This window comes from Heliangelus exortis, chromosome 7 (genome assembly GCF_036169615.1).
Source record: "Heliangelus exortis chromosome 7, bHelExo1.hap1, whole genome shotgun sequence".
In the NCBI taxonomy this organism is placed as follows: domain Eukaryota; kingdom Metazoa; phylum Chordata; class Aves; order Apodiformes; family Trochilidae; genus Heliangelus; species Heliangelus exortis.
The window spans coordinates 29,610,060-29,630,694 of record NC_092428.1 but is presented as its reverse complement, the minus strand read 5'-3'; the positions used below and the strand labels follow the sequence as shown (position 1 = coordinate 29,630,694).

The window sequence follows — 20,635 nt, the reverse complement described above, 5'->3', positions numbered from 1 at the left end:
CTCCAGCACTTCACCCACCCCAAGACAGGAGCATTAGTGTGGGCTGAGCCTCTTACTCACTTCAGAACATTATTTGTCCTTGTGCAATGTATATCCTAAAATGAACTTAAATCTACTTTACTGTGAAAACATCTCTGTAAACATCTGAGACTTACCATAATCATCTAGCAGGATATTTTCTGGCTTCAAATCTCTGAAAAATGAAGGATAGGCAGCATTGGTATAAAGCTGGTTTTGATAACAGAACCATACAGCAGTATGTGCATGCATTTATTACTCGTAATAAACCAACTGAGTGTCAACTCAGACAGCAAGGAACTCATAAAACCAGTACAACTTTCTACAACTCACTTTGCAGAGAGACTGAAACCATATGTCTTCTAAACTGGAGTTACATTTTTTCACTAAGCCAAGCTTTTAGATCCTAATCCACTCTGTAATGGACTCATCCATCCAATCCTGTGAGCCCTGTAAACCAAACTCTATAGTCAGTGTGCTGTTACAGCTCTGTGCCACGTTCTAAAATCTGTTGTTAAAAACAAAAATATTTTCAATTTTAAGTCCTTTCATTTGCATATGAAAATGGCAATCTGTTAGGCTCAAATTTTCTCTGCTTGGCATCTGACTCAGACCAAAGATGTGAATGTGTGTAGAGGCACTTATGCACATGTGTAATGATTTCAGCAAGTTTGGAAAATGAGGGGCAGAGGGGGGAATGCTGTGCCCAGATTAAAATTCTTCTTACAAACATTTGTGAAACTCTAGTGCCTATGTGGTTTGGAGCATGAAAATTGGCAAGGTGGTCATTCTAATGTCAGAGATGTGCCTTTTACTGCTCCAGTGAAAAAAAAAAATAAAAATTCCCAAATCTGGCCAAGTTATAAACTTCAGGAAAAAAAAAAGAAAAATCTCAGTTTTCATATATTTATCAGGACTTTGGCTGGTCATTCTTCTAAAATGTACCAAACCCACTTTGACACTTGCTGTTCCAGATGCTGCCCAGACCTCACAAGTCCCCTCACTTGACCAAGGCTGTTTTCCAACCCTGGGGAGCAGATTCCACCTTTGCAGCTGCTGCTGCAGAGCCTGGATGCAGTGGGCTGCTGTCAGGAGGGCTCCTTCCCCTCCTCCTTGTGCCACAGAGCAGGGATGAAGTTCTGCTGGTAGTGCAGGGCAGGAATGAGGCCAGGCTGGGACATGGGACTTGGAGATGTCAGTGAGAAGACAGGGACATAACTGGGCAGGGAGGGTCCCAGAAGGGTCGTGCTGCTTCAGGAGCCTGAATAAGGCAGCAGTGCAGCTGGGTGAGCCAGGGAAAACCATATTGCTGCAATTCACAACATCATGCCCTGACTTTTGTCTGATTGACTCCTGCTCAAACACTGCTCTGCCTGGTGCAAATCCAAGAAGTCCTTGGCATCCTCTTTTTTGAAGGCTTCCTTGCATTTTAGACCCAGCTTGATTCTGTTAAGCTTCCCAGCAAGACACATTTCATTTTTGAAAGAGCAAAGAGAGGGGGGCACAAGAGAAACCCTCACACTAGATCAGTGCCTTGCACAGTCTGTGCAAGAGCCTGTCCTGTGTTTCAAGCTGGACCACTTCAGTGTCAATGAACTGTCCTGGGAATGGACAGAGGTATTTTATAGTTTTGACAATGCTGACATTAAAATTTCAAAACTTGTCTTGTTTTTATTTACTATTTCAAGCAAGAACATAGAGCACTTTGAACAGTCTCCTCTTCTTGCTTGCCTCAGACTCTCCTGACCTCTCAAGAAAACCTTCACCAGGTACCCAGTAGTACCAAGCCTACTTTTCAGATAAACAGCACTGAAATATGTGAAGGGCAGCTGAATGCTGAGGAGAAGCTGTGGTTTTGTTTAACATATCACTGTGGGATTTTTCTGCCTATGGGCAGAAGGCTTCCAATGCCAGAGCAACAAGTCAAGGGCATTTCCTATTTATTTTTAAAAAATTAATCTTAATCCCTTAAGAACTATTTCTTTGAAGATCTCAGACTTCATTACTTACTTGATCTTCTTCTCCAGCAGTTATTAGTCCTATTTAAAGATACAGCTATGGCCAAATGACAAGAATCCTGCATGCAAGTTGGGAAATGTTGTCTTGGAATGAGAAAATGAGAGAGCCCACGAGAACTCTGAGAACAGCAGCTTGGTCCTTACAGCCCTCTGTGGTTCAGGGTAATTAGGGCAGTCTTTCCTTCCCCCCACACATCAGTTGTGATCTGATTTCTGATTTTAGGTTTCTCAGAATCAAGGCTGCCTTCCTTTGCATGAGTGCCACAGAAGAATCTGGTTTCTGTCCTGAAATGTCTAGGAGAAAAACTCCCCAGTGGACACAGTTACATGTAATGATGCTTCCCAGTGGTACAGCTTCAAATTTGTAAACTAGCCTTGCTAAATATATAGAAACAGAAAGAGCTGGCACTGTGCCCATTCCAGAGAGGGAATGGGCCATTGTTTGGGTCTACAGGACAGCACAAACAACCCAAATAATCACTGCAGACAGGGCTTCACTCTATGCTTGAGTAATGCCTAGGACAATGAGATCTTGGTGCTGACTGGAGCTTCCAGGCATAGCTACAGTATATACATAAACAATTTATATATATTATATATACAACACAGACATATAATTTAAAAAATATATATTTTTAAGTATATAAATAATCTGAGAAGAACCAGCAGCTTATTTTGTTTGCCTTCCATGAACAATTGATCCATTGACCTTTACTAACATGATGCAGTTGAGAAATGTAATGTTAAGTGGCATGTTTAGGAATGGAATCCTGAATGAGATAAATCTGTCTCTGAGCCTGGTTGTTCTCTCGGGTCACGTCTGCAGCGTGCGTCACTGGCCCAGGAGCTGGGGATGCATTTCTCTAGAGCAGTGCTTTGCTCAGAAGCGTTCTGCTCATAGAAAATGCAATTAAGTCTGAGGAATAAGTGTTTTGCAAAGAATTCTTCACCTTGAGAAAGTGGTAGCATTTAGATGCTACATTTTATTGACCTGTATAGCACTTCTCGTGGGTCCCAAACCACGTTGCAGTGTTACAAATTAGGGGCCTCTGCAGATGCTCCTGAAATCCTGCTAGAAAATGTCACCTAGGAGGATATAACATCATTCATCACCAGAATGAATGTGCCATCTGAGGTGTAAACTAGTAGCTTTCTTAAGAGTAAGATGAAAACAGCTGCTTAAGGAAGTAGGATGCCATTTCCTTCAGAGCCATGTACTGTTTAAGGTGGCCAGATCTAATTTATTAGAAAGCAGTATTAATATGGCATTTTACCAGCCATGCTGTGAATGTACCATCCATTTTCATCAATAAAATATGCTTGTGATCTAGTACTTTTTTAAAGGAACACTATAATACCCCCTAAAACTTTTTTGAATGTCGTAGGATGTTTTTTTAAAGAAAAGGGAAACCAAACATGTCACTCCTTATTTGATTTTTCAATTTACATTAAACACTTAATTCAATGTTTTTCCTTGGAAAAAAAAAACAAACAATCCTTCTTGGGCCAAGGCCAACTAAAGCAGCCTGTTATCTGTCTGCCCTCTCTATGCCAGCCAGCAAGATCTGAGTCATAGTGAGGCAACCAAGTGGCAGTTTGCTAGAGATCTCCTCCAAGGAGCAACATTATCATAATTTCTATGTACATAAGCATATGCACAGTGCTTATTAGAGATGGGCAAACCAAATGATTTAAAGTGTGGCTCAGTTTTTTAAAAATAACATTTAATTGTCTATTAATCATTGTCCTTGGAAGTTCTTTCATCAGTTTACAGGACTTCTGCTGTGAATGCCAGCAATGATGATGATTTCACAAGCAGGGATGATGAAGACAAACATTAAATGTTGTTTACAACTACACTGGTCGTTGATTAAAAAAATAAATCCTCAGGGAGCCACAAGAACTCTGTCTGCAATCACCCTGCTTATCCAGCAAGTAAATCCTGTGATGCCCTGGAAAAATGCATGTATAGAGCTGTAAACCAGACTGGAAGCTGAGAACTTGAAATTAGTCCCTCTGGAAGCTGGTTGCCTGTCCCGGCTGTGGGCAGAGCCCTGCCCCCCGGCTGCCCCTGCAGAGGGGGGGAAGGTGCCAGCAGGACACCTCCCTCCTGCAGGAATGTGGGAATGTGCCTCCTTCCCCAGCTGGATTGCTGTGGCCAACATCCCCATCCAATCTAGTTAATCAAACTAGTTCAGGTCCTGGAGGGTAAATCCATGCCCTGTGTCCCAAACACCCTCCTGCACTCATGGCACTTTCTCTGGGATAGGAGAGATGTTTTTCCCATATCTGATGTGCTGCTGCCCCTAATGCAATATCACTTAATTAAAATACAGGTTTTAATAGAAAGTATTCCATTTCCTACCAATTAGAAGCCAGATTCCTTAAAGAAATCCCTTTGAAGGAACTTTCCTAATCTTCTTATGCTGCCCAGTGCAGGCTGAGGGTTTGGGGAGCTTTGTGTTAGATCTGTACACTTCAGACAGGAAGTATTTAGTGAAGCAACTGCTTCCTTCCATGATTATTGAATCACACTGTGTTTGTACAGATCTCTGCAAAATTTCTCTGCAAAGCAGAGGGGCTTCTGAGATGTGCAGCACCACAAGAAGTGGGGAGGATGCAGATAAATCTTTCCTACCCAGAAAATGTGTCCTAAGATAGAGTGCTTACCTGTACACAGTATTTTCTCTGTGTAGGTCTTCTAAGCCACAAAGAATCTCTGCTGCATAAAACAAAGCTCTTTCCACCTCAAAGCCTGGGTTTCCCATGTTGTAGATATGGAACTTCAGGTCACCTCCATTCATTATGGTCAGAACTAAACACAGTGCATCCTTTGTTTCATAGGCATAGGCTAAGTTGACCTAGAAAACATTTGCAGCATAGTTGTGACAGCCGAGTTGGCTGCTAAGAAAATGCACTAGCTTTTCATTAAGAATTTTCTCTAAAATAGAAAAAACCACATTGACTGAATTTGATACAGGCCTTATTAAAAGAGCAAACATACATTTTAAAAGTACAGAAAAATCAGATGTTAGGACTTTATAGATTAATTTGTTGAATACAGGCTACTCATCAGCAGAAACCCTCAAGGTTAATGCTCAGATAGCTTCACAGGCTGGACAAACATACTAAATCCAGACATACTTTTCCACACAAGAGAAATCTTAACAGTAAAGGGACCCCATCATCTCAGTAGGGTCAAACAGACCATCACTGAAGAGTGAAGGTCAGCATCACCCCTGCAAGGCTCTGGTGGGTGCCCCAGGAACAGACAAGCCAAAAGCCACCCATCACTTTTAAATATGTGTCATTGCCTTTGCTTCTGCCAGAGGTAAGTAAACATCTTGCATCTGTTGAATTCACCATGTTTCCTAAAATAAGTATGAAGAACACGACAGATGCTGAGACAATTACACCTTTTTAAAATTTTTTTTTACATTTAAAACATTTTTTTTTTAAATTTAATTAATCTCAGGTGAGGTTTTACTAAGACACAAGAGCTGGCAGATGGCAGAAAAGCCCCATGTCTGGGAGACCAGCTCCATGCCACTTGCCTGGTGGCCCTACCAGCCAATCTATTCTGATCTATGTGAGCTGAATCTCCTTCATCCTCCTCCAAGCTCTTCTCTCCCAGACACTGGAAATTCAGGTAATCAGAATGGATATAAATAACACAGCCTAATGCAGCCCTGATAGAAGTCAAGGCTGCAAAATGCATCATGTTCCTGTGGTAGAAACAGGCACTTTGGTGCATTTCTCACAGACCAGAAACTAAAATGAGACTCTGCAAAGATTCATGGAATAGGACTAAGGTTCTAAGGTTCAAAGCAAAGGGAGTCAGCTTCTGGCACCTTCCCTGCAGCAGGAGTTGGAAGAGACATGGGATTCAACAGGAGACTGCTCCGCAGGTGAGCAGAGAGCAGAGCACTTGGGGGTTCAATACTCACTACAAACTGACTATTGACTTTTTCTAAAATCTGTTTTTCATTTAGGGCCATGGATTCTCCTTTTCTCTTTTTTATTCTTTTCTTCTCTAATCTCTTGCAGGCGTACATCTTCCCCGTGGCTCGGACTTGGCAAGCACAGACCTGGGAATTAAAGAGAACAATTGCTGGGTGAATGGAAGCAAAGGCTGTGTCTGGGTTGCACTTCTGCTCCTCATGATCTGATCTGATTTAAGTCCCTTTAAGGCCAGAGACGGTGGCAGAGGCGGGGACAGCTGGGGCACTGACTACTGTTTCCAAACCTGCTGTGTAATATTGGTTTCATTATTTCACTTTCCTCCGCCTGCTTCCTATCCCACCTCTGCTGCCCAGACGGCAGGGACCTCGAGCCATCAGTGAAATACAAATAAGGGTGTGACCCTAATTCCACTCTGAATGCAACAGTCGAATGCAAAACAGTGCTCAGAAGGGTTCTTTTGAGACAGTGTCATGAGAGGTTAAGTAGAACTGTCAGCAATTAATGAAAATCAGACTCTGCTGCATCGGGCTCCTGTAACCTGTAGTGCCTGAGAAGTAAGAAACACTTAACAGAAACTTTCAGAATTACTCACCTCCCCAAAACCTCCTTTCCCCAGTACTCTGTACTGCCGAAATGTGTTTTTTGTTACTGGTTGCCTGGAAGAAAAGGAAGTTTAAAAAAAAAAAAAAAAACCAGAAGAAAAGAAAAGAAAATGAATGCTCTCTGTCTGATTTATTTCAGAGCACACTTTTGAAAAGCAAAATAGATAAATATTACATAATCACATTATTTCAAGGTAATCATATTATACCATATAATACATAATTATGTAATCACATTACTTCAATACTATGTATGGCTTGAACTTTTCAAATCCAACATATTAAGCTGTAATAAAATACAACACATTAGTGAGTCATCAGTATAATTCCTGCGAGTGTCTTAGGAGTGGTCTGAACCTCCATTATACATCTTTGGAGTTTGTTAAGAAAAGAGGAAGCCTGAGGGCTTCAAACAAGGTATGAATTCTCATGATATAAAGGAATTTTTTAAGGGTGGTGATGGGCTAATACTTTATGTCACTTTGCTTGGTCTCCAAGCTGAGGAAAAGTGGTTCAGAATTTAACCCACCAGAAAATATTTATCATTTCTTGACTTAAACAAAAGAGGCAACTGGTGTGAAACAAGGAGAGAAACAATCCTGGGAAGCAGAGAGGTGGGCTGAGGTCCTGTTTGCAGGGGAGAGCAGGAAGGAAGACTCCAAGTCCTGGGTAATCTCCATCCTGGGAGAGCATCATGGGCAAGAAGGGAGGAAAAGCATCTCTGTCCTTTTAAAAGTGAGGGTTAAATAAGTTTTTCTTTCTGAGGGCAGAGTTTTCTCTAACAATCCCTATATGATCCCATAAAATTCTGCTCTCCCAAAAGTGCTCCAGCCCTACATCTAACTTATACCACATTTATTCTCATCAAAGTTTTATGAAGTGGCAGAAGCAGAAATGTAGATTCAGTATCCACCACTCCATCACCCAAGTTTTACAATCATATTAGCAGTCAATAGGAACATTCCCACCAGCTCTGCTTTCCTCTGGAGGGCAGCCAGTCAGCAGAGGGAGCCCAATAACGTGGCTGTTCCCACAACAGTGATTATAAAGTTGATGACAATAAGGGATAAATATTAAAGTGAATCGTTTCGTTTATGTTTGTTATTGTTTTTAAAAGTGGAGGAAGAAAAATATGCGGGATGCCAAAACTAGAAGAGGAAAAGATGCTATTTTCAGGCTTCTGTGGAGATTCTGCAAATGCTACTTGGGTTAAAATCAACAATTAGCAGTGATAACTGTGTGCTTAGCAATGTCCCTGGAATAAATGGACTGTGTGACTCCTCTGTTGGAGCCAGCAAGCTGTCAGAAGGAGCTGTTGATCACCCCATGCTACTACCATCTCTTTGCTAATCCTAAAAACACTTCTTCCAGCTTCTTAAGCTGGACAGACACATCCCATAGCTTGTCACATTTGTTGGGGGGAATGGAAAAAAACCAAATCCTTAAAGCATTTGAAAAAAATTCCTTATCCCAATGTGAAAATAGCTAGGAAATAGCCTGGCTAGAGACGAATCATCTGATTTTTTTTTTTTTTTTTTTTTTAATTGAAATGGAAGAGTGAATGTTGAATTCAGTAAAGATGGCATGTGGAGAATGTCTTGGCACGAAATGGCTCACCCCCCTGCCCACTGCTTCTCTTCCCTCTGGTGCAGCAGCTTTGTAGCTTTCCAGGGAGAGGAACTGGCATGGTTCCTTTGATCTCCAAGGCATCCTGCTGACACACACACCACTCATGGATCTGGTCCTAACTCATCCACCATAATTAATTCCATTTGTGGAAACTGGGGCTTCTCTCAACTCAAGGTCACTGTTACCCAGCAGTGTGTGTCTGCTACAGCCCTTGATGAGCAGGGGAGGGCAGAGGCCCCTTTCTTTGCAAATTAATACCCACTAAAGCTGCCTGGTTATTAAATGTGCTCCAAAATGCATAGCAAATAAATATGGTGTGAGGATCTGTATGCTATATTTTTTGTTACAGTTACTTAATAATTATGATAACTGTTCCCACCAAAAAGTCACCATACTCAGACCAAAATTAAACAGAAAGACAACCAAAAGTGCTGAATGTATTTTTAATCATACCTAACGTACATCATACCTTTAAACAGACAAACATTTGAGCTTTAGAAGCCAAGACTGGTTCCCTGCTGTTTTGGGGTAGATTTCTGTTTTGTTCTTTACTTCTCTACTGAGCAGCATCTGTTTCAGTCTCTCTTGGGCACTGCTTGCAAATGGAAAAGCCAAAGACTGGATGTGTATCTTACATTTTGCATTCTAGATGCACGAGGGTAGGTTCTAAAAAAGTGGAATGTGTCCTTCAAGCTGTGCCATGGGTAAATCGTTGGGACAGGGCCTACAATGAAATTGGCCTCAGATGTTTCTCAGATTGCAGGAGATTTGGTTTCCTATTTTTCTATAGGCTGTAGGGTTTTCCTGTTCACTCACTGGAGACTCAGTTCATAGCTGATTTGAGTCTAGTGCCAACTTATGTTTATGGCATCATGCTGTGAGCAAAGCCATTTTTTCTCCTTTAACCCTCTAACAATGAACTCTGAAAAACAAATGCTAAAATTAGGAAAGCCTTCTTGGTGCTCCCTGGGAGAACTTCCTTGGAGAGTTGCTCAGGAAAATGGGGAATGAGCCTTCATGGACCTTCCTGAAGGAGAACAGTGAAAAGAAGGAGAGAATCACAGCAAAGAGAGTGCTATAAATGGCAGACATTAGAATGAGGCACAGTAATGACATAGAAAGTCCAAATTGTCTTTCTCTTGAAGGCAGAGGGAGCAAATGTACTATCCCAGTTGGCACATTTTGATCATATTTGAAAGGTTTTGTAGGGAAAATTAAAAGAAACCTTTTGTATTAATTTTAAATTAGCAAAAAATACTGTGACACTTACCTTTCCAACCACTTCCACTGGAGAAACCTGTCGAAGTACATGCTGTTCAGATATTCTTGAAATGGTTCCCCACTGAGGTGGTCAAGGACAGATCTATCTCAGATGAAAAGAATATATAAGTATTTTATAATTCTGAACTTGTTGTAAAAATTAATAAAACAAGAGGAGAAACTCCAGGCTTCTTCTACAGTAGGCCATAACTACATAACTACAGTAGGTAATAACAGGAGGCCTTACACAGGCTGAATAGTAATATCTACTGGTTATGCTTGCTGAAAATTAACAGGGCTTCCCACCAGTTTCAATGGACTTTTCCAAAGGCTGTTGGTAACCAGAAAACAAATCTTTGCTCCTGTTGGTAAATTAGGACTGGCTTAAGGCTGAATACAACACCCTCAAGAACTGAGCTCCTCAACTTCGAGGGATGTTTACAGCTGGATTGAAAATTTCTGGCTGAAGTCCATCTCTGTCAAAGGACCATCAAAAATATTATTTTGAGAAAAAAAAATTAATCTCAATTCCTTCTACACAGAAGAACTAATGACTTTGATTAAAGTCAAAAGGCTTTTCCAGCAGCTGTGTGCCTTGTGGAGTAAAACAGAGGGAAGAAAATCTGAAGAGGGATGTGGATTTGTTTCTGGATCAAGTAAAGAATTTTGGTGCTCCTGTAGTGAATACAAAGTCTTTTGTGTAATCAAAGGAATAAAGAAATAAAAAGGCCAGTCTGCAAATGTGAGAAATTAATGTGCTGCTTGTGGCAGGCAACAAACAGCCAGAGACAACCAGACATCCCATAAGGAAGGTTTCAGAGCTAAGTAGAAATGGGCTGAGCTGAGAGAGTGGGCTGAGAAGAAGGTGGTTATGCTGTTGTTAACAGGGGGCTTTGGGTCTGTTGGGTCTGGTTCTTGTCTTCCTTACTGGGGCTACTGCATCTACCTCTGCCGGCAGCATTGGCAGGCACAAAACTTGGCTTTGGGTGAAAAACGCCCACAAGAAATGAGTTTCTGTCTTGGTGTATGCAGATACTTTTGTGTTTAAGAGTATACAGATTTCTAGATTTTGCTGGAGGAGGAAATCCTCTCTGAAGGACTGCTCTGGCTTGGGAATGAATGGATAATCTCCATCTTATCCTGGGGCAGTTCTAGAGCTGAGCAAACAATTCACAGTGAAAAACATGTCTCCTGAGTTTAGTTCTTCCCTGTTCATGAACTGCAAATCTTAAGTGTTTGGAATTTCTCAGCTGTTTGAATTTTTTGGGGGTAATAATTCTTGCACCATCAAGGTACAGGCAGGTAATTGCACATATTCAGAAGTCAAATTGTTGTCTTCATTAGCTTTGATTGGACACAGATCATATGGTTTTCTCTAAGTGGATTCAAGCTTACAAAATAAAATAAAATAAAATAAAATAAAATAATAAAATAAGAATGTAAGTCTTAATGATCTTAAACAAATGTGCAAATTCAAAGCCAAAACTAGAGGGGAAATTGGAGGGGCACAGAAGCAGACAGTGGAAATATTAAAGGTCAAAGCAGAAGTTAGGGTTTCACATGTGTATCTCCTGCAGACTGATCCTATGTCTGAAGATGTGGCTGAAACTCATCCTGGTTACTGCTCCTACAGGACAGCAAGCTTCATATTTGTATGTATGCCTCTTTTTTTGGTCTGAATGTGAACTCTTCCAAAATTAACATTATTCAGTACATTTGGTAAATACCAATAGCAAGTTTTTAAAACTTCCTTTTGACCCCATTTCAGTCCATGTGAAATAATCAGCATATTTATTAACAAGGTCTCAAACCTGGCTCATTTACCCCTTTCAGTTGAGAGGAAGGAATGGCTGCTGGTGAGTAGGAGCCTGAATTAAGTGATGCCCAACGCGAGCCTATTCCATTCAGTTAATTAAAAGCTGCATGCATTTTAAAGAACAATAGCTGCCTTTCACCACTTGTTTGCTTTTTAGTTCCCCTCTTTGGCAACAACAAAGTGCATTTTAAAGGGAACTGCCAGCTTTCAAACCGATTTGAGAACTGGAAACAGGCATCAGGGGGGTTTGTGTGGAGCACAGTTCTGCCTTTGTCACTGGGACTGGCACACACAACTGGTGTGAGTTATATGAGCATCTCTACATGACACGAGGCCAATGCAAGGAAAATGGTTATGTTATAAGAGAGGGCCAGAAATAACCCACATCTCCTACCAGCGCAAAGAATAACTGAAAACAGAAAAGGTCAATTAAATGAATCAAAACAATGAGTGACAGCGGAGCAAATTTTACAAATGCCCATTACATCATCCAGGGAAAACAAACCAAGCTCAGCCAGAAATCACATGGGCCAGCTTGGGATGATCCCCCCTTTTCATATTTTTATTGGTTTATGATTTTATTGGTTTCACTGGTGTGAAACTCCCTGGGTCAGTGTTTGCAAATGCTGATGGCATACCTGGAGCTTTAGCACATAATGGTACAAAGCGCCTCTCTGCTACAAAACCTGATAAGCCTTTTCCCAGACAAAGGATAAAATAATGCACGTTTGTTTGAACTCCACAGACAGACAGAATGCATGAAAAAAGCCCCATTCTCCTGGTGAAGATTTTCTGGAAAAGCCATGTGGAGCAAAGCAAGTCTGCACATTCCTCTGTCTTAATGGACTGTATAGCCACTTAATTTTTATTCACTTTGAAACAGAGATGTTTTCTTTGGATACATTATCATTGTAGCTCTTTTCACACAGCATGAAATCCATGGCTGGTTTACTTGGCTGGAACACTCTGTCAAATACCTGAAACACTAAGTGCCTGTGTGTAGTGTACATAATGGCATGGAAATATGTATTATATTTTGTTCAGATGAAATGACTTCACTGCTTGTCAGCTCTGCCTCGAGGATTATGAACATGAGCTGAAGATACAGCTCCAGGTTGAAATGGGAATGGCTCTCTTTACCTGAGACATTCCTCACAAGCTGCTGACTGCAGGCCTCTGATCTTTGGGTATTGAGTTATACTTACTTTGTACACTGAGAGAACAGCTCTTTGCAGGGGCTGTTTTTGAGTTTCTCCTCCGTCTGGTGGATAAGATCTTGACTGACTTTGGGGACGAAGGCTGGAGACTAGGGGAGAGAAGAAAGAGAGGGGCACATTATCTCTCTGGCGAGGTGCAGCTTCTCCTCTCTCAACGTGTAAAAGATGCATTCATTATTTATGCCCTGAGCTGCTTCCAGTCAGTTCCAGTGGCTGTGTAAAAGCAGAGGAGCTTTACGTCAAACAGCAGTAAAATAGGATCCCGTGGCAACTCGCTCCACATTCTCCTCTCTCCTCACATTGCTTTTTTGCCTTCTCCTCTACCTTCACCTCCTTGCACAGCCTCATGAATATGCAGCACTCACTCCCTGCCAATTCTTTGAACTGCTCCCTCGCATCCCATGAAAAATGTGCTGGCCTGAACTGTGTACAAGCCATTCTCTTAAACAAAAGAGAATTTGCCCAGTGTTTTCACTTCATTGATGATTCATTGTGCTGCCTGAAAAATCCATCTGCTTTTTTTTTTTTTTTTTTTTTTTTTTTTTCCAGCTTTCTTTCTTTTTTACCAGCAAAGGAAAACCCAAGCAGAGCATTGGTATTTATTGATTTATATATAAATAATATAAAGAAGTGCTCGGCAGAACTGTCTGAACACCTTAACTCATCATTAGAAGGACAAAAATAATCCAGTAGTGTAAAACAAAAAAATTTTAAAAGGAACTCTGACAACTAAACACATAAACTCTTTTCATCTTCTTCTCCCTTTAGAGAGATTGTTTGTTCAGCCCCTTGAAAAAGCCCTTGCCAAAGAGAGATCTTTTGCTGCATGCCTTGATGGTTAACCAGTTTAGGACCTTTGGGACTAATTACCTATAGAGACAATTTTTAGGCACTCCACATTTTTACTTATTAAGAGTATACTATGATTATATATGTAAAAAAGGGGTTATGCACGTGTGTGCTGTGTACCCTCATTTATAGACATTTCTCCAACTCATATGACAGCCCCTTTATATAACCAGTCAGATTTGGGTATTTTTAATAAACCCAGCCATAGATGCCAAGATAATGTTTCCCTAGCAAAAGCCTTAACCCTTAGTAAGGTTCTCCATCCATGGCCACAACCACCAGATGTGTTGAGTGGGTGGGTCACAGAGCACCATCACTCATTCCTGGACAGATGTTCTCATTAACTCATCCCTAGGTGGGGATATCTTGGCAAGCACTGAGATGTTCAAAAACACTGGGAATGAGGACAAGAGGAAGGGGCAGAGGTGGAGGCAGAGAAAATCCCCACATCGGTGAATGCTAAATTAAGTCTTTTATCTTTTCCTTCTCACTCCTGAAATCTGAATATGATCCTTGTTGTGACATGAAGAAGTTAGTTTGTTCCACTTGAATGTTTTCAAATAGGAACAGGGTTTGCAGAACTGTCTGTGCATGCTGTGTGATGCAGTCTCACTATTCAGTTTTGACAGGCAATCTGCAGAACATGCTGGGTATCTTTGACCTCCCTGAAATATTCCCTTGTTTCCTCTACAGATTCCTTCATTTCCTCAGTGAAAGGGATCTCGGGAACACTTACTTTTAATCACAGGCAAAGGATATTTGTCACAAGGTGGGTGCAGCACTGTCACGTCTCACAAAGTGGGTACAGAGTTACATCCCACAAAGTGGGCATGGGTAGAGTTCCCCAAAAGTAGTGGTTGACCCAGGGAGATTTGGACTGGATCCCCTTGCTTTCTAAACTACTTCAGAGAGGAGCCTGGGTGCAGCTGGGCCAAATCCTCCTCCTGTAATTAATCTCTTTTAACAACCCATTTGGTGACATTAAGTTGGGGAATTCTCTTCTAGGAGTAAGATTGTTACCCAGACAGCCTCACAGTTTCTTGAGGCAGATGAGTCCTCACATAATCATCTAAAAGAGGAAGAGGCTGAACCAAAGCCTGATTTTCTCAGCTTGAATGGCCACTGAGTTTGACAGCAACTGAGAGTTGTACAACAGTAAATCTGACAACTTACAGAAATTCCTAACTCTAGATGCCTGTGACTAAATCTAAGTCCCAAGTTTAACTCAGAAGCCTAAGCAGTGAAAGTAGGAAAAAGTAGGAAAAAAAAGTAGGAAAAAACCCTATAAAATCCTGTTTTCCAGTCCTAGAGATGATGCAATAAAACTACTGGAAGAAGAAAAGGAAAAAAAAAAAAAAAAAAGGAAAAGAAAACAAAAATACTTTTAAAGGAAAATTCAGACAGGAAGCAGAGCCTGGTGCCTAGCAGCAGTATTGCAGTTGATTTGGGCAGTAGTATTTCAGTTGATTTGGGCTAGGAACCATATGAATCAATGTCTGTACTTTATACTTTGCACACTCAATGGGTTGTGCTGCACAAGCTCATCAGCCACCCAAAGCTTGTACATGACTGGATGAGCCCACAGATCTGAAACCTGGTTGACTTAAACAACCCTCAGGTTTAACAGGTGCAGAAACACCAGCCAACTCTTTAATGTCCATGCTGCTGTGAATCTTCTCTGACATGAATGGAGTTGAAGTTACTACTGATTCAATCTAGATTTGTTCAGCATTCATAGATCAAAATTGGGATCCAAAAGCTAAGTACTAAACCCCCATATAATTAGGCATTTAGACCAAATGACTTGATTCTTGCTCACACCAGGAAACAATTTCCCAAAGAGAGGTAATCTGCCTTAAGGTTAGTGTTGAAGATCATGCACGGGATGAATTATTATAGTAATAGTTTCATCAAATCTTGTCTGAGATGAAGGTACGTTTAAAAAATAATTTATAGGCATCAGCTAAGTATTTATCATAGCAAAACTCCAAAATTCTTACTGCAAAAGAGGAGAAGAATGAGCAAAAGAAATTCTAAGACAATGTCAGAAATATTTTTATAACATTTTTTATGGTATGAACAGTGCTTCCTCTCTCTAAATTTGTGGAAGATACAGTCACCACTCAGTTTCTCAAAACCACTCATTGCTGACCTTTGAACCTTTCTTCCTCTGGACAAATTATGATCAAGCTAACAATATCCAGATAGGTACAGCCATAAATATGCTGACATTCTTTACAGGGATTAAAGCTTTACAATGCAGTTCTTTTACTAGACCACTTTCCTTTCTGTAACGAAAATACACTTTTTTCCACAGGTAGATCATTTCCAAAGGTTTTGCAGGACCAGCAAAACATTTTGTTTCATTATGCAGCTCTTCCTAGTGCTCAGGGCAGAGCAGCTGCACCATGGGTACAAATGGAGCGTGCTCAACCCTTGCTATTCCTTACAAATTAATTCCCTGGACCTGCAAAGATACTTTTCAGATTTTGCTGAGAGGTTGACTCTGACTTCTTCCTCTCCCATTCACTAGGATGCAACTGCTGAAAAGGTGCTAGGTTTGAAACTGGCAATCCACCACCCCAACCAGGTTCTTGGTGGGAGTTGAGAGCATGATGAGCCAAATGCAGCCTGGTTTCTCCTGCACTAGTACAGGTCTCCCTGGCAGCACATGCCAGGAGATCCACACCAAGCAGCCCAGTGTGTGCTGCAGCTGGTGCCATCCATGCCCCAGCACTTGGCCCCTCACTGAAGTACTGAAAAGATGCAAAATCTAATTCAGACCAGATGAAAGCTCCCAGACTCCCCATTATCCCTATTTTGAATGTCTCGTTTCATCACTCTGCTTTAAAATGTAAACTCTTCTTTTCTGACAGGTCTGTAAGTTTTGCTGCAGGCTACTTCACTCAGGATTTTTTCACCTTCACTGAACAGGACAGCAAACAAATAAGGCTCCTCATAAAATCATCTTTATATGTTTGCCATGATACTTACAACATATCTCTGATGGTGTTTCCCCTGTGACTGTGTGACCTTTTTGACCATCTAATAATGCCAGCAGTACCAAGGGAAGCATTCAGAAGACCTGGTAAATTTACTTTTTCATGAAAACCTGTTATTTGTTCTAATTTTCCTTCAGACAAAACTTCTAAATCCTTAGAACAAATGACTTTGGTTGAGATGTACTGCACTATAGGGGTTGCCTCAAAATCCATGAATGTGCAAGCAGGCAGGCAGCTAGCAGAGGTTTGCAACTTCAGGAAGTAACAGCATTTTCCTGACAACTCAGTGGTTGGGTTTTGTGAAACCAGGGTGGAGTGAGTAGCAGGTCTCTGTGTAACAAATGGGGTTTGGAGTAACCTGGTCTAGTGGAAGATGCAGTTCCCATGGCAGGGGCCTTGGAACTAGATGATTTTTAGGTTCCCTTCCAACACAAACCATTCTGTGATTCCATGACTCTAATTATTTCCAAGATCTGTACAGAACCCAGAGCAGATGCACACACTATATGAACCTGCACGTGCAGAGTTGGTTTATTGAGTGCAGAGCTGCTGTTCCTGTGGGAAAAGTGCCCAAACAGCCAAGGGAACTGAGAAGGATGTGCTGAGACTCCAGTTAGAGACACGCATCCAGTTAGGGTCACCAGTGTTTGAGAAAGTTACAGAGAGCTGAGGGGAGCACCAAATGTCTGAAGAGTTGAGAAACATGCCTGGGAAAATAATGCCAAAGGGAAGCGTTGAGGAACTAGATTTGTTTAGTCTGGAAAAGTAAGAGTGAAACATGATAAAGGTCTTTTAATATAGAAATGTTTTTAATAAAGAAGGCAGGGATCAATTATTCTGCTCTACGCTGGGGGAAATGATGTGAAGGAATCCAGTTAATTGGATATGAAGTAGGGGTTTTTTGTTGTTTTCTCGGGGTTTTTTTTGTTGTGTTTTTTTTTTAAATTTTCCACACAGGGAAGCACAAGAACAGGCTCATGAATATTGTGGAATCTGTTCTCAGAGGTTTGAAAGACCTCTGGAGGCAGACAGACATCTGTTGATGATCTAAGTGTATTTGATCTCTCTTTAATGCAAGAGGCTCTTGAGCCCTCTCCCAGTCCTTTGTACCAATGATTTTGCAAAACCCTGGACTCTGTCAAATGCAGGCACACAACATGGCCCCAAGAGCAAAAGAAGAAGGGAGTTTGTATGCTGAGTGCTCACCAAAGGAAACCTGGAGCTCCAAGCAAAGGAATAAGTATCTTCTTTAAAACCAAACAGTCCTGCTTCAAAGACACTTATCTCTATCATCATTGTCTCCTACAAAAAAGAAAGAGCTTGCAGAACTCTGAACTTCAGATCAGAAAAAGGGATAGCATTGACTTTGGTCAGACTGACTTTGCAAGAAACAAAGCAGGTCTTTTGTCCAGAGGTAATTTGTCATCCTTGAACTTTCCACTGAAGAATATTGAAATATGAAAACTTCATTGCATGATGAAGTCTTCATGAGCTAGGTGCCAATCTCAAAATATTTTACAGAACAGTGAACAGGGAGGTTAAAAGTTGTGTTTTGCAGAAGAGTTGATCATCACCTGTGACTGCAATCAAAGAAGTCTCAGTCAGATAAATGAAAGGTAGAGATGCTCAGATTCCTCAAACCAGTCCCTTTGTAGCTTGCAATTAATGAATAAGGAACAGGAACCTAGAAATACAAGTTTCCATTTTACAGCACCCCTTGCCAGTGGGTAGGAGTCATCATGTTATCTTAAAGCACAGCTCTTCATCACTACAAAAAATAAATGAACCAGAAAGATACCACACTCCTTAGAATGAATACACCTCATGCAAACTTTTGTCCTAAACACAACTGCTTTCCTGGCAGGTTTCAATGATACTGAAACACAAGGAGTTATTTGAAAATAACTGCCCCTGTACTCAGCGTTGGTGAGGCCACACCTCAAGTACTGTGTCCAGTTCTGGGCCCCTCAGTTCAGGAAGGATATCGAGGTCCTAGAGCAGGTCCAAAGGAGGGCAACCAGGCTGGTGAAGGGACTCGAGCACAGATCCTATGAGGAGAGGCTGAGGGAGCTGGGGCTGTTCAGCCTGAAGAAGAGGCGGCTCAGGGGAGACCTCATCACTCTCTACAACTCCCTGAAAGGACGTTGGAGCCAGGGGGGGGTTGGTCTCTTTTCCCAGATGACTTTCAACAAGACAAGAGGGCACGGTCTCAAGTTGTGCCAGGGGAAGTTTAGGTTAGATATTAGAAAGAATTTCTTTACGGAGAGGGTGATCAAGCATTGGAATGGGCTGCCCAGTGAAGTGGTGGACTCTCCGTCCCTGGAGATATTTAAAAAGAGGCTGGATGTGGCACTTAGTGCCATGGTCTGGGAACTGCAGCGGTGGATCAAGGGTTGGACTTGATGATCTCTGAGGTCCCTTCCAACACAGCCAATTCTATGATTCTATGAAAAATCACTTGCATAAAACAAATAATGTGCAGCATATGTTATGTCTCAGGTTATAAAAACATTCCACAACAAACAAGCTTGGAACAACTAAAATTGTTTCAGTCAATGGACAAAAGTTCAAGCCCTAACTTTTCTTGAGCTGCCTCCAGTTCCAAGCACTTCTGTCTAATGATATGTGTATTTGCAGATGTTGACAGCAATTTTCCACATCCACTGGATCTGCAAATCTCCACACAGACTTGCTGCTAGAAGAGACCTCAAAAGCATTGAAGAAATGGGCTAAAATGAACTTTGGTGTGAGATGATGTATGATGGGATGAGAAGAGTTCATACACAAAATCCTGGAAATCTTGGTTTCATCCAGTTGTTACCTTGCTGCATTTGATTTGCTCTCACACACCATGACCCAAGAGCTGCAATGGAGAGAAATGGTTTGTGTCAGGGGCAGGAAGTCTGGCACATGCAATGGCATTCCTGCCACTGCTTTTGCAGAGTCACATCCTTCTACAGATGTTTGAGGAAGGGAGTAGTTACCAGAACAGGTACCAATGGTACTGACAGTGAGTCAGTGGTGAGGCAAATATGCAAAAGGAGTCATGAAAAAGACCACAATCAGAGTAGTTACCAGAAAAAGAAAGAAAGGATGGGTACCCATATATATCTACCCACACAACATGGGTAGACATGTGCAAGTAATGCTGAAAAGACAAATTTCTGTGCTCAGGTAATGAGTGTTTTCAAAGATATTGGAAGATAAAAACAGACCCTGAAATTGTGCCTCTCTGCCTCCAAGGTGCAGAGGTTCACCCCATGAACTGGCCTGTGGGGCCTCCTCTGCATTGCTGCCCTCAGAGCAGGACCAAGACAGCACAGGGCACAGCCCAGGCTCTGCCTGCCCCATTGCAGGGAGATGTCCAAAGTCACTTTGAGTAACTCTCATGTCCCCCCATGTCCCCACTTGAGACAAACCAGTGCCAGACGAGATCCAGCCTAAACCATAGGCTGGGAAGTACTGCCCATGCAGCTAATGACCAATAGAGAGCAAGTGTGAAGAGGCTGATGTTAAGAATCAAATAACCACCTAGGTTGGAAAAGACCCTTACAACCACCAAGTCCAACCAAGAAATGGAGAGCAAAGCAATGGAGGAAGAGACAGAGTGTCTTGGTGGTACTTTGATTTTAGGAACTCTGGGTTAGGTTTGTGTTTCAACCTGGTGAAGGAAAGGTTCCCAGCACTGTCACAGCACATGCAGTCTCTTCATGCTTTCTGGTGTTAGGCACAAAAATGTTGGAATATTCTTCTTTCTTGCCCCGTGTCTGATCTTGTCTGTTTGCTTTTAGCTGTATGTGTAATAAACAGCCAATTCTACATCAGGAGCAGCTGCAACATTTGAAGTAATCAACTTCTGCATTTTCTCTATTTTTTTTTTCCTACCACAAAGTCATCTGGGTCCATATGAGGCAAACCAGTAAAGCACAAGGCTTCATAATTCCAGGATATTTGCTTTGAGATGACAGATGTAGGAATTGGCAGTGAGGTGGACGGGGAGTATGGAGAGCAGCTGTGTTATGAGTAGCAATTTATCTCTTACAGCAGCATGTGGACATTTTACCTGCGAGCGGGCACCCGTAGTGCCTGGCACTGCATCCACATATCATGACAGCCAAAGGTTCCAAAGCAAACCCATCCACTAGCCCCAGGAGTGGGAACAGGAGCCAAAGACATGAAACACCTCGTCCAGGATAACAGAGTGGGTCAGTGACAGAGAAAAAAACAGAACCTGATCATGCTCTCTAAATCAAATCGTTAT

At 41.7% G+C, this 20,635-nt stretch overlaps 1 protein-coding gene across 4 annotated transcripts in view; it reads right to left on the bottom strand.

The window, feature by feature from the left end:
* The window catches only part of GRK5 (G protein-coupled receptor kinase 5), a 167,033-nt gene that overhangs the window by 21,351 nt on the left and 125,047 nt on the right, over nucleotides 1-20,635 (bottom strand). For all 4 annotated transcript variants that reach the window (XR_011726875.1, XR_011726877.1, XR_011726876.1 and 1 more), the window contains exons 5-10: nucleotides 12,512-12,612; nucleotides 9,501-9,593; nucleotides 6,592-6,655; nucleotides 5,984-6,124; nucleotides 4,707-4,897; nucleotides 156-193 (exon numbers count right to left, since the gene is read on the bottom strand). Coding sequence is in view for 1 of the 4 variants with exons in the window: in XM_071749532.1 (XP_071605633.1) it covers nucleotides 156-193; nucleotides 4,707-4,897; nucleotides 5,984-6,124; nucleotides 6,592-6,655; nucleotides 9,501-9,593; nucleotides 12,512-12,612 (628 nt within the window). In the remaining 3 variants the exon portion in view is untranslated. The remainder of the gene's footprint in view (nucleotides 1-155; nucleotides 194-4,706; nucleotides 4,898-5,983; nucleotides 6,125-6,591; nucleotides 6,656-9,500; nucleotides 9,594-12,511; nucleotides 12,613-20,635) is intronic.